General features: G+C 39.5%; 1 protein-coding gene across 1 annotated transcript in view; it reads right to left on the reverse strand.

The window, feature by feature from the left end:
- Positions 1 to 15181, reverse strand: part of GBF1 (golgi brefeldin A resistant guanine nucleotide exchange factor 1) — a 100650-nt gene that overhangs the window by 38168 nt on the left and 47301 nt on the right. Inside the window, 1 exon segment of the mRNA XM_066323958.1 lies at positions 4706 to 4837. Coding sequence (XP_066180055.1) covers positions 4706 to 4837 — 132 coding nt within the window.

Here is a 15181-nt window from a genome sequence, read left to right on the forward strand (position 1 = left end):
GTGTCTGTTCCCTGCAATACAGCATCATCAGCTATTAAATGCATTGAGTTCCTCCTTGGGAATAAAGAAAAAAACAGCTCTTAAACATTGGGAACCTAAAACTTACTCTCATGAGAAGAAAATGCCAAACAGGTTCCACTAAATTGAGAAGGTAAAATTGTCTCTTGTTCTACATCTCTCTCAAGGAACGAGAGCCGGGAAGGAAAAGACCAGTAGCTTTCCCCAGAGAAAACAGCAGACAGACATGATCACAGTTTAAGTATCAGAGTTGCAGGCCTCCCACTCCAATCATTCATCAAGGCTCCTTCTCTCTATTTCAGTCTTTTGCAGCTACAAACAATGGTGCAGTTGAGAGAATGTTTAGGATGAGATTGTTGCTAGTAACTGTATCTCATGCTACATTACAGTGGCTTCAGAAAAGCTGCCTCTGGCTTTGATTTCATTCTCACTTAGACAATATGGCACTGGGCAAGAATCTTGATACCCTTCTACCTAAACAGTCATTAGGAAAGAAAGGAGACAACCTAAACATTGCTTAATACCTCATTAATTGGCAATGGGGCCTCTTGAACTCCTGCAAGAATGATGCTGACAGAGGAACCACACAAGACCTTGTATGTTTTGCAGAGAAGCTTCACAGATTCCCTCTTTGACTCCAGTAATGCTCACATCTAGGAAGGGCTATAAGCCTTTGGTGTTAAAGAAAGCTGCCCTTATTGTGGCCCAGAGACAGCAGCCTCTACCACACTCTTATCCTGAGTGGCTGAAGGACAAGAAATTTCTCATAGCTGCATAAAACTGAAATGGCATCAGTGTACTTTGGAATCACATAAATTTGCACAGAAACAGCCCTTTGCCATTGTCATCTCTTACACATTCCTATTAAGAACAGAACTTGCTTACTTTTGACATTGTTCTTACACACACACAGAAATCTTGCATAGTTTAGAGCAAGTTCCTCTCCTGGTTTGCCAGGGAAACTTCACTGAGCTATCCAGAAGGCTGTTCTAAAACCAGTCAGTCACTTTTCACCTAGTTTAGCAGCAGCACACAACAGGATACAAAACTGATAAAGGGAAGCATTAGGTAAGAGGCCTGGCTGTCAAAAGCAGTCCTCTGTATACTTCCAATAATGGCTTATAATCCAGGGAGAAGCTACTACTCTTCTACCAGAAGCAATAAAATCAGTAGGTTTGTGTCTCATGCACTCTTATTCATGGAGGTAATAGCTTAAATCACGATTGGTGATGTAGGCTCATTCTGAATTTTCTTAATTAAATTAGGCAAAGACCAGTGGTGTTATAATGCCAGCACTTACATTAGCATTACTGTTAACCAACCTCAATAACCACAATGGAAAGCAGCCCAGTGGGAATCAACACAAAAAAGCAACTTGTTGCAGAAAAGGCTCCCACAGGCAGGACACAATGAAGATTCACTTCATTGTTACCTTTTCCAGTAGATGTGAGTTACTCTAGTCTTAGGGATATATTTAATTATAGTTACAGATAAACAGTCTGTGTGAAAAGGAAATGCAAGCAAGCTGTGCACATGCTTTTTTAACAGATCTAAGAGTAGTGCTTCGCTGTTCTAGCCCCTACCTTCAACACCTCTCTTCCAACACACATCACGCCTGACTACTTCAGTTCTGGCTCCCTGGAACAGCACTACAAATTCAGGTCAATTTATAAAGCCTCTTGAGTTCAATTAAAAGCACAGATATTCCTACTTTGCAGAAACAAGATACAGGAAAAAAAATCTTTGTTCCCTTGTGAGAAAACAGTACAGAAAGATGTATCCATGCCTGCTCAGAATCACTAACAAGAAGTTTGAGTGAGCACAATAACACTTTGAAAATTGCCATCTACAATGCAAAGATCTAGATACTCCATCTAGAGACACATATTTCATACTGGGTACAGTCTTACAACAGGTGGGCAAAAGAACAAACAGAAATCAGAAACTCCAGGCTCTGAACCAGAGGGAATTCAGGAAAGGCAGAAGCCTGCTCAGTAACACCTTTAATGGAACTGAAATCACCAAGGAGACAGAAAACGTAGAGGAGAGAACAAGCTTTAAACTCCTTAAACAGCAAGTCCTCTCACTGGAAGCTGAGCAACAGTTACTTACAGATATGTAGTTTTGAAGAACATCAGGGAAAGCTAACTTTAGAAATGGAGCCAGAAGCTGCTGTGGACAATGAAAAGAGCACATACTTTTTCTGAGGGGAAAACCCAATTCTGAAATTTAGCCACTAGCCTTCCTACAGCTAAGGTTTGAGCTCATCTAGTAGGCTGACAGCTCACTAGCTACTGCAAAACTGCTGAGCAAGGAAATAACTAATCTGAGGGATAAAAATCAATGCGAGTTTAGTATTGTCACACAGTTTTCTAGTACTTTAAAAGTTATTGTGTAATTTATCAACTAAAACTTTTGTAGAAGTACTTACAGCAAAGGATAATCACTGTTAGGCTAACTCTTCCTGCTAAAATACACACATGGTGGATATCAAGTAATTTTATCTGAGCTGTGATTGCACACTATACCATTAGTGAATTTGTGATTCCAACTAATAAAGATCAGAAGTCTTAAACTCTACTCAAGAATTATTCTTTTCTAACTGGTTTTAAAACATACTCCTCAGCAATACTGGCTGAAAAAAGAGACAGATAACCACCTTCTGACATGTGACAGAATAAAAAAACAATGAGACTGCACAAGGATTAGCAATGAAATACTTTGGAAATGGGAAAAGAAAGCCATTTTAAACAAAGATATTTATCAGAGGAGTTTGGCCCTTTCACTGCACCCTGGTTTTCAACCCAGTGTGTACAGCAAAAACCAACCACTCACAGGACAGACAAAGCTAATGTCACTTTTTTAAAAAGTGTTGGCTTCACCTGTCATTATGCATCCCCAAAACACGCTATAAATATCTGTCACACTGCCATTTCCCTACCATGGTTACGCCAGCATCCTTCTCTCTTGCTCTGTATAGTTTGAAACATTTGTACATTAAGAACAGTTTTAAGCATTTCCTATGTTTAGGGAAACAGTCTTCAGACAACCTTTAGTCTCATATTACAAAAAGAAATTATAATACCAAAAAGCTTTCATTTAACAACACGACCCAGCCAGATGTTCAGCCAGCACCACTAATCCCAGTCTAACTGGTATCTGGAGCAGCACAAAGGACAAGGCTGCTCTGAATGTCACCTGAAGCAACAACTAAGGTCTTAGATTACAGGTTCTGCCCCAGAAAAAAAGCCAGGCAGAGAGTCTTCCAATGTCTACTACAAAGACACACAATCACTAACAGTTACAGGGATACACTCTTGTTGGAGTGACCCAATTAATATTCTAAACAAGTAGCTAGAGAAAGGCTACAGATTCTTAACCCCATTTTTTCCTCTTTCTGCCTCAAATGAAGTGTTTGTAGTCAAGTTGCCTGTACAGACATTTGCCTGGACACGTGACAGAGATCATAAAAGCTCAGAAGAAGAGTGCACCCCTCACTATAATGCTGAAAGTCATATATTTTGCATTATTGCCTGATTCATCAGGGGCACATGTTTTACAGGCTGATTTTTTAAGATTTCTTTATTGTCCTAGAAATTTATGTCATTATGGCATCATTCTAGTTATATTTTTGCCACTTAATTATATCAAATACTACCCACTAACTGAAGTCTTCATACGCTAGATTTTCATCCAACACTTAAATCTTTTTTCCTGCAAGTCTCTATTTTTGCTCATTTTAGTTTTGTCTTTCCCACAAAAGTGATTTGCACCGACATAAAGCCCGCTTTCTCTAACTGCCTTCATGCTATCTCCAAAGAACTAAATATTTAAAACAACAGTACCAAAAATTAAAAGCGTTCCCTTACAATGCAAAGGAGAAAGAACTGAAAAATCTGAACTCAGGGAGAGGGAAGACTGATAAAATTATTTTCCTCAAGTGAGACTTTGTATAAATGAACACAGATAACAGGTTTTGTAATTTGCACAGGTACGATCACAAAGTACTTACAGAACTTACAGAGAAAACCCGAGTACCACTAACAGCGAGATGACACATTGATGGCAGACAGAAAGCCAGCTAATGAGTTACAAGCCAGCTGAGCCACGGGAACTGACCACATGCACATTATTAGTTTTTCACAGATACAAAGTGAATGTGCAAATTTGAAAGTTTGGGCAGCAGCAGTATGGTCTCTGCCATGACAGCTGTGGAAAGTGAAGATTACTGGCACACCACTGGACAAGGGCTGGGACTGGGCAAAAAATCATCCCCGCTCTAGCGCAGAAATATTAGTCCACAAAACTAAATAAATCCTGCTGTATTTCTACATGTTACAACATTGTAATCCAAGCTTGTATTCTTCCCTCTCTGGCCCTTTTGCTTGGAGGGCATTAAAAAGCAGATGGTGACCAGCACAGTCCTCCAGCAGGCCCTAAGCACACACAGCAGTCAGAGCAGACCAGAGGCTTTGGCTCTGTCTCCACACACTGCTGTAGTGCCATCAAAGATCAGCCAGTAAGATATTAAGAAACTGCAGATGCTGATTTCCCCAGTGTTAAAGACAATTTTCTTATTTCCCCAATCTCCACATTAAGACTGCAAGCATGTATCTTGGCCAAAGACAGCTCACAGAGATGCATTTGGCTGGCATTTTGGTAAATCCCACCAAGTCACATAACATACCTATTAGTGCATATGAGAGGAACTTATTCACAGAGGTGAGTGCCAATCCAGTTATGGGGCCGGTAGTGTCTTCAGAACGGATTACTTCCAGAAAAGGTCGAAGAAAGACATTAGGTTCAATTTCAGATAGCTCTGTAAAATAAAAAGAATTTCAAAAAGACAATTAGACAGGATTCATTAGGATTCATTTTCTCTTTAAGAATATACAGCAGGTTTCATCTCAGAGGAAAAAAAGCCTGCTCTAGGTTAGTTTCAGAAGGCTGGCTGGAAGGTCAGGGTTGCTTTTACATACACACACACACACATACACACAGAGGTATATGTGTATATTTTAAAAGCAATGCTTTGTAAAGTTCACTTTCTTGCAATCTTCAAAACAGCTTTCTGGAGCCTTCTAAAATCTGACTGTAGAAACACTCTGTAAACACCACAGAGGCCACTGCTGCCTAAATTAATGCTTTAACACACTGGCAGATTTAGTTGCATTTTTCTATTACTCTTGGAATTATGTGACCCCATGAACTGTCCCACCTTACAGACCCTGTCCCACCTTCTGCCACCCCTGTAACATCCTACTACAGATAAAACACCATGCTAATCACATGCAGAGTACAAACATACAATCAGGTTCATTGGACCTCTTGCAGCTCTTTGCCTGAATACAAATTGCATTTCTGCAACACTAAATGTTTGTTTGGCAAAGACACAAACCCCACAAGATAGTCTAACTTTAAAACTCCTCTGTCTTGCTCTCAAAACAACTGTATAAGCCTCTCAACCAAACAATTAAAAAAGGGCACTCTTCTCTACTTGCTGTTTTGGTCAGCAAGGATCCCCTCTAAAGCTGCAGTACAAGAAGGCACCGAGCTATTGAGCTGGAGAAAAAACAACTAACAAGCTTCCTGAACTTTCCAAAATGATCAAGGGACGCTTTGGGAATGGAAAAGAAATACAAAAGAGAATAACCAGAACTAGGGAAATTGACCAAGAAAAACAAACAAAAAACCCAAACCAAAACAAAAACCAAACGCAACCAAATAAAACAGGAGGAATCAAGAAAAGAAGAGCCCTGAGGGGGATTTAGGAGAAAAAGCATTAAAAAGCAGGTGAAGGCAACCACAACACAGCCAGTACATAGGCACAGAAGAATGCATCAAAAGTAACTTGAATAATTTTGAGACCAGAAATATTTAAGTACAACACTTGGCTCAACTTGCTGAAACCTACTTTTTAGTCCTAATAGAAGTTAAGAAGTCTAATGGCCAATAGTGTCACAGGATCACTGGCATTTATACCCTTAATCAAATAATCAAATATTCAACTGATGTGTCATATGAGCTTCTTTGAGGCAGGGAGAAAAAAAGACTGCAATTCCTGAATCCTTAGACAAGCTGCTGCTTTTCTATTTACCAACATAATTCAATTATTTTGCTGAGGGAAAAAACCCAAGCCCCTTACTCTGAGATAAGTGAAATTCCATTTTATCACAGCTCCTATTGAGAAGCCTTAAGTATCAGAGCAAAAAAGTCTGTCAGAAAGTATGTTAACATAACTGTCAAATTATGGCAAGGAAGCAAAGGAGGAAAAACTATACAGAGGCTGATGTTTTAAAAGTTAAGAGCATAGAGAAAAACACCACAATTCTGTTAACTAAAGCAAAACTGCAATTAAAAAGGGACTTTGGGAATCATTATGCCATCTCTCACATTTCAGCCACCAGTTCAAATAAGGCCAACACCACTAACTTGTGAGGGGTTAAAAGGAACATGATGATTCAACCTTTTTGGCCTAAGAACAACTCCCCCAATTTGTCAGATAATACGCTGGTGTAACATTACAATTGTGTCACCTCTCAATAGCACATGGAAATCCAGATGATCATAAGACATCCCTGCATTAATGCTTATTTTAAGTGTGCTTTATAGAACACTTGACGGGTTACAAGCACTTGGACAGCATTACATATAGCAAGACTACTAGGGATCAAAACTCAAATTCTTCTTTCCCTAAACTGATCCCTTCTACAGACCAGACTATCATCCTGTCAATTCCTCCAGCCTCATTCACACCAGTGGGTTCCAGGAGGAAAACACTGCACTTGATTAGTAAGAAAAATGGGACTTCAGCAGATGCACATTACTGCGCAATAGAATGAGACTATGCAAACACACTTGGTAGCAGAGGGTGTATAGGGCATCACACTTTCCATCAATACATCTTTTGGGACAACAAATAGATATTTTCTTTACAAGAGATGGGGAAGTATCAAGTTTTCCCTTTCAATTAGAATTGTTAATCTTAATGTTGTTCAAGATCAGATACTCTTGCAGTCTAACTGAAATTCACAACTTACATGAAGATCACAAAACACCTTGTCATAATTAGGTTTTAACTTAGGCACATATTGTTGATTACAGAGCAACTTCGGCCAGTTTCCCTAACATTTAGAGATTCCAGACTTTACAGTAACAAAGCACTTTACATTAAGCTCTCTGAAACTGAGAGTTTATGATGTAAAACTCTTTATACTGGGTAGTTGTACTGTGGTATTAAAAAAAAATAAAAGCATGCCAGTCAAAAAGAGAGCATGTTCAGTGCAGGGTTCACCCACTGTCTGAAATATCTAAATGTCAGTGAAACACCAATTTCATTGCTCACACCTGAGGAGTATTCAGTTAATCACTACAATGAGCTCTTCTTATCATTTGCAAGCATTGAGAACTTACAAGAGTCATCAGCTCCCTTTTCAAGGCAGAACATAACCTTGGTACAGGTCCTTTGCTTCAATAGGAACCTTGGGAGCAAGAAAAACACTCACACTGTAGCTATTCTTTCTGCATCCTGTCTTGAAACTGATTACTTTCACGGGCTAAAGAAGATTCAGCATCTGAAAGTGCCACTAAAGCTACCTGATTTTTAAATCCACCTACCTACTGAAGCTACTGGGTTTTTAACACAGTGACAATTTTGCAAACAAGCCAGTAAATCAAATATATATCTTCTCTTAACTCACTCCTGTTGAGGTCAATGAAGCTAGTTCAGAAGCTCTTTCCTCAACAGGTTTTCTCAGCCTTGTACACTAAAGGTGGCAATATCCAGAACAAACCTGCCAGCCCTTTTGGATGGATAGCTACAAGTGCAAAGTACATACACCGCATGCCAAGTACATACATCGCTTTTCCACTACAGCTCAGGTTTGATCTAGAGCACAGAACAGTAGGAAATTAACAGTATTCTTTTCACAATACTTTGGTAAGGTGGGACCATAGTCTTTAGAGGGAATTGTTCTGCCCAACAAGTTAAAACTTCATGAAAGAGAGACTACAGACATCTCACCATCACCTATCTGTAAAAGCAATCCTGTGCTCTCCTGAAAATACCTAGGAACCCCAGAAAATGTACCAAAATCATTTACTACTTTAATAATTTTCTGTGACAAAACAACGGCTACACAAGGTATATACTAAATGTTTAGTATATACTAAATATTTGATGTTTGTAACAACATTTCAAAAAAAAAAGTAGCTCTGAATTTTCAACTCTCATTCTTATTCTGCCAGATTCAGGTTCAGGCATTAAAAGTGAGGTAACTATAACCAGCGAGAGAATTGAGAACTGCTTATATAGATGTTTCTCTAAGTATATTCTCTAGCAAGAGACATTTCTCAGTGTTTTAAATAGAAAATACAGGATGGTTCCCTGCTAAAGTAGCCAGTTTCAGCTCTGGGGAAAAAACCAACCAAACAAAAAACCCAGCGGAAAACGCACCAAATCCGCAAGCATAACTTCACCCAAGGGTATTACAAAAGGAAAAACTAAATAACTATCCACAAAGAGAACAAAATTTCACATGGGACTCCTTCAAGCAGCCTTCCTTTGAAATCCACTCAAGGCAGGGAAAAATTATATTAAAACATGACTTAGGCTTAAATGAAGAGCCTGGTCTGCTTTGGGGACCAGCTGGGAAGCACTTCCCATTGTTTTCACACAGGTCCTTCTAATAAAATTTCAGAGAAGCAAGTGGACATCAGCATAACATTCAGAAATGCTCAGCATTTCTGCTAAAGCAGTGCATGGAAATGGAGAAGGAAAATAGTATCTTAAGTAATGTACCAAAATCCAACTCTTCAAGCTGGCGATTTTAATGAGGACACAATTCCTTTGATACCACAATGCTTTCCTTCATTCTTCCTATGGATTATTTGCACTTAGACATGCATGTCTATAATGATATTTAATCAACTAATTCATGTTTAAGCACCTAACTCCCATTTCAGCAATCCCATCCAGCCATTCTGGCACTTCAGCAAACAAACTGCATCAGACCTCTGGCGTCCCTTTTCTCCTGAAGTGCAGGAGCAGGTCCCTCTCGGACGAGTTTTCTTATTGTTAGCACACTGTTGGCACATTCCTGATCTAAAACGCTCACATAAGCTGCTTTCTCTGGCAGTTCAACTCTTCACTCCTGAATGACTCTTATCAGGATCGGCTATGCGTTCCGAATCAGAGTAAATGAACAAGAAAAAATTGTTTATGACAAGTTATTTCAACATCATTTGTCCCGAGGACAGGCAACTGCAACCCAAACCACATGACCTGGACTCCTCTTATGCAGCAGCTGTTGGCCTTTGACGCCCAGCCTTCAGAAAGGCTGTCTCAGTTGTATCCCACGCACCTCTCCAGTGCAGACGAGCTCAGACAGCAGCAATGCTTTGAGCATGCACTGTTATGTTCCCTGCTTACAAACAGAACTGTACAATGAACAGGCATTCTCTTCTCTTAAGGTGAGAAAAAGAAAAAGATAACACTGCAACGAGCAGAAATCCAGCTTTTCAGGACTCTTGCATTTGGGCTCAATCTGTTTATGCCACAGAAAACTGACGTATCAGCAAGTGCTTCCTGGGTCATCCTCAAAAACCACTTTCTGCAAACACTGCCATTCCATTCTGGCTTACATGACATGTACTTTATTCTCAGTTCACCCAACAAACACCAGAACATTTTGTCTTTTCACTCAAAGGATAAGAAGTCCCTGCAGTCTGAATCAGCAAGTCAGACTGAGTAAGTTACAAGGAAAAAGGACAAAATTACACCTGCCTTTTAAAATCGTCTAAAAGTATGGAGTGGTCACACTTCCTGGATTTTCATAAACATTTTAACTGCTGAAATAAGTACTCGCTTAATCCCAGCCAGGTAAAAATGCAGGATTGCAGGGAAATGAAAAATTTTTTTGACTTAGTCCTGCGATTATCAGCTGTTTAATTTAGAATTTAATAAATCTAGCAAAGAGAATTATAGTAACTTCTTCCTCTAAAAATCTGCAGAGCTTGAATTTGTTTTACATAAAGTCCCTAGGTAACAGGCACAGAACAGTATATGCATACTGGTTCTAGGTGCCCTGGCGAAACTGCAACGACAGCAGCTCTACAGCTGACAAACAGAGGAGGAGCATGTTTTTTACCACACCAAAAACAAGTTCTCCAAACTGGAACACATGCCACTCTGCACCTGAGCTAAAAGACATACCCTGACTTCCAGCTAGCAAACTGACTCTGACATTTAACCCCAGATCAACAATGGCCAATTAATGTTGGATAAGAAGTGTAAGAAAGCTATGCTATAGATGATCTGCACTCATTTGTTCCTGAGCATATGTTCTGCTCCAAACAGCCCTGATACAGACAGCGTTTCAAGTGAAAAGAACCCTCTGCCATCTCTCTCCTACAAGGGGGTTTTAGTTGTTGTCTTCACCTTGTTTTCTTGAAAGTTCTAGACTAGTCCTTGTAACGCAGGGCAATTGATAGCAGCATATTTGTAGATATTTTCTGATCTGAGAAGAGAACAGATTGCCACCTATACAGTCTGACTTAGCAGCTAGTGTTATGAGAGAAAGCTCTAGTTCTCCTCCCTGAAAATAATGGCAATGTCCACTACACTTCATACACTAGAAGTCATCAAAAGCCACCGGATATTCTCTCTGGGTTCCCCAAAATATCATTGTCTTATCCTAATCTAAGCTCTTAATAGATAAAAAAACCCAGGATTTTGCCAGCTAAGAAGCTGAGGAGCCAGAAGCTTACGTCTTAGTTTCTAGAACACATAAATACTGTGAGGATTGGACGACATGGTATACACATCATGGAGATGTGTGGAAGCAAGCTTTATGCACCTCTAAAATCAATGCTTCATTATAATACATGGTATCAAAAACTTTGCATACAATAAACACTGTATGCAGGCTGAAAACCAAGGATATTCAAACCAGTGAGGGAGAAGCGTGAATTAACTGCAATCCTTTTCTAAGGATGTCCATAAAATATACTCTTCAAAGCTAATGCCCTGTGAATTAAAGTGGTCATTCAAAGGCCCCAACCCACCAAATCAAGAGGGAAACAGTGCCATTCACAGCCACACATGAATGCAAAGCTGGAATTACAAATGCAGTTTGACAAGGGGAACCCAGAGATGTCAAGCCTGTTCTGTTTGCCTAATTTCATTACAATGGCACAAATGCTTTCATTTGTCACACTCCAGCTTCATGTGTTTATCTCTCTTTCATTAAACATGACTTTTAACAAACAATTGTTCCATAGTGCCAAGATCTCAAGTACCCCTCAGAACTGAGATTTTTATTTTGGGGAAGCATGACAGAATCCATAGTGAGTATTTGACTCTTCATATCCTTTGGTTAGGGCAGCATAAACTCAACTTAAATACTGTCATCCATGGAATTACTTATATCTACCAGTGAAGCAGAAGCACTGACAACGCCACCAAGGTAAGCCACTAGTCCTAAAGAGTTTAATCTGATGCTGTGCTTCAAATTCAGTTGTTTTGACTGACCATTAAAATTTCCTGGGCATTTTTTCATAAGCAGGTACTTGTTAAGGTACTTGGTACTTTCAGCCAAAACTATGCTGTAAACTCCAGTTCTATCTCCACTGTTAGTTAAGTGCTTCTCACCCAACTGTAGTATTCTGTTCTAGAGTGGTATTACAAGAAGCAAAAGACACTCACTTCAATCACAAGGAAAGGAAATGCCATCAAAAGAAGCATGGAACTACACAGGAGGCAAACTTCCATGGTTTCTACTTGGATGAAATTAACAGTACAGACATGACTACTTGCTCCACCCTGAATTTCTAAAGCCATGAAGACTGACACACATGAGTGCCTGGATATGAGGTTTCAAAAGCTGAAGTTGTTTAATTCTGATTTTATTTCTTAGTACTGAGGAGACAAGCAGAGATGGGCATAATTGCATCTTGACAAACTTTTTTCTGAGCTATTCTGGAGACATACTAGTCAGAGGTTGTAAGCAAAAGACTGTTTCAAAATAAGAACAACTCTTAAAGGGAATTGAAGGGTAATTTAGCACAGCAAGGTTGAAGGTCATCAGTAGACCTTGCTACAAATCCTGGGCTATTTCTTCCCATCCTGTGACCTGAACACCTCTGAAAGGACATGACTAATTCTGATGAAAAGCAAAAAAATCAAGTAACTATATAGTAAAAGCCTCCCATCTCCAAGCTGCTCTCTCATGAGTGGCTTTTGCCAGTGTGAAGAGTAATAAGGATAATTTCAACACTAATCTTGTTTTCATGAAACCCTTCCTCCTACATCACAGTAGGGGATAAGCATTGGAGCACCACTTGACTTTCCTAGCACATTTCACAGTAAGACTATTTACATACGATAGAAATAAGCAAATTCAGAACTGCTTAAATAGGTTTTTATCTCCCTTACAGGAAGGCTGATTGCTCTGAGGGAAAGGTGATGGGGTAATACAGCTGATCCAAGCCTCTCATAGGTTTTGGAATATACCACTAGTTTTGTGGCTTTTACAGACACAAGCTCTAAACTGTTAATGCCAATTTTAACGGCACTTAATTCCGTACTCCAGAAAACTGAAGTCCCCAATGACTCCACAAAAACTGATTTGAGATTTTACCCATTTTTGAAGCATTTTTCTCCCATGGGTGGAAGTTACTTAACCTGAAGCTCAGTAAGCCATATTGATTACAAGTTCACAGGTAACTGAAGCTTAACATCCACTCTTAAAAACTCCAACAAAACAAAACCATCCCATTAAAAACAGGCAAGTAAAATGAAGGCAAGCTTCACCTTTCATCTGTTTAGAACCAGATGAAACTGTTTCAAAAGATTCTTGCAGAAAATCACCATGCATGTGACAACAGCCAGTTTTTGTGATGAACCTGCACCAGGTCTGAAGTTCAGAACCCACAGGCACTCTCCCAAACCCATGACACTCAACTCTAAATGAAATTACTAAACCAAAATAAACCAAATCAAAAAGCAGCCATCCCATGACAAATTCATCTGCCCTTGAACAAATGCTGATAGTTATTGATCTTGCTGCAGTTATGAATTAGAGCCAGGTTTCCCAAGGTTCCCTCCTAATACGAGGAAGAGAGCGTGGCCAGTCTAACAAGACAGACTAAGCTAAATGAAACCTGTAGGGAATTGCACACTGCCAAGTCCAGAGGATGGACTTAGCTGCTCATCTTACTGACAGTACAAGTTTGATGTATGTCAAGTTTAAGCACTCTTTTTCCTCTCTGAAAGAAATTGGCACATGTGGAAGAAAGAGCAATTAGATTGTGACACTCTACAGAACCCTATTCAGTCACTGGACTTGCTTCACCATGATGTTTTACACATCTTGCACGGTACCAGGCCCAAGCTAAGTAGGCAATTTAAAAGCCCAGGAGAAATTAAAACTTCTTCCCTGGTATTTTAAAGCACAGTAATTCTCCACAGCTTTGTGTGCCTACCATGCTATGAATAGAGCTCTCATTGCAAATTCACCATGTTGTGAAAGGGAAAGCTTCACTGTTTCTAGGAGGCTGGAGAAAAAGATTACAGTTTTATCATCAATTAGCTGTCTCAATGTTACTCCGTTCTGTTTACTCTTTCCTCAAGGGAAGCCGATGAGTGCCAAGGGGAAAAATTAAGAGAAATTGAAGAACAACAAATCCCAAACAAGCCAAGACATTTCTTGTGTTGCTAGAGAATCAAAAATGCATCAGTGAGACAGACAAAATCCAAAGAATGAAATTAAGAAAAGCCTGATGAACCAAGAGGAAAGAATCTTTTAATGACAAAAATCTCTCAAAGGTTTAATGTACCTTGCTATTATGATTTGCACAAATTCTTCTATTCAACCTGAACTAATCTAGGAGACATGGTGCTTTGCCATATTACCATAAAGTAAAATTCCCAGTGCTAATGGCAAAATACAATGGCCCAGAGCTCAAGAACCCACACACCAAGTTACCACAAAACAAAATAGGAGACTTGTGGAGAGCAGAATGCAAAACATCATGGGGATATTAGTTTCAAACCTAGAGGAGTGGAACAGAAGCAAAAGGAAGAAGAGCCCAGCCTGCTGGTAGCCAACACAACCAGTACCTTAAGACATTCAAACAGTAAAAACATTAAGCAACCTTTTTCTAACCCCCCCCCCCCAGCAATAATTGAAGCAATCAGTAATCCATGCACACACATGTGCCAAAATTTTGATGCTACCAGCATTAAAAGACATCACAATTCCTATAATAATAACAAGTGAGCATCATGTTCTTGCAAATGGAGTGGGGGGAAAGAAGTTTCTGCATACTGCAATGTGCTAGAGAAAATCACTGATACAAGGTCCTGAAGATACATGAAAAGAAACAGAATTCTGAGTTGTAACACTTTTAATTATTTTTTTTTTTTTTTTGCACCTGAAGAGATCTGTGAATGCTACCCAACTTCAGTGATCACCAAGTAGGATGTATCTCAAGACAAGGATCATGGAAACAATATTATATCAATCCCCAACTCCATTAAATACTTTTTTATCCATGTTCTGGAATCATGAATCAGCTGTAAAACAATAAAATATCTGTGAAATATCAAAATGGCCTAAAATCTATGTAAAGAAATAGAATACTGGTTACAATCTCTAAGAAGTGTCAAACAGATCTATTTTATTCTATTACTAATGATTTTGATCAAGTACATGCCCATGACAAAAGAAATCACATCTGAGTGGCTCTGAAGTTCAACAGAGTGATCCTGCTAAAGGCCATCATTGGTTACATGCTGCCCAGATGTAAAACAGCACAGTGCAGAACTTCAACTCGTTCAGACAAACACGGCTGTTTGCTCAAGGCAGCCCCCAGCTCACACACTTAGGCAGCCTTCTTCCCTCCCTCTCTTCTTCCCCTAGGGCACAACACAGCCCAGCTCTCCAACTGGAATACACAACACACACTGAACAGGTCAGCGGACACAACTCTGCTTTAACCTCTCACCCCTAGCATTTCTGCTGCCATGACCTCTGCGATGGAACCATTATACTTCCACAGCACTTATTCCCAAGACTTGGTAAAAAGCCAAAGACAGAAGAATTTCCTTTTGATTTCCTTTCAAGCCTAGACCTACAGAATTTGCTCTGACAGGATGTAAGCA

The sequence above is a fragment of the Sylvia atricapilla genome, chromosome 8 (assembly GCF_009819655.1).
Source record: "Sylvia atricapilla isolate bSylAtr1 chromosome 8, bSylAtr1.pri, whole genome shotgun sequence".
Taxonomy (NCBI): Eukaryota; Metazoa; Chordata; class Aves; order Passeriformes; family Sylviidae; genus Sylvia; species Sylvia atricapilla.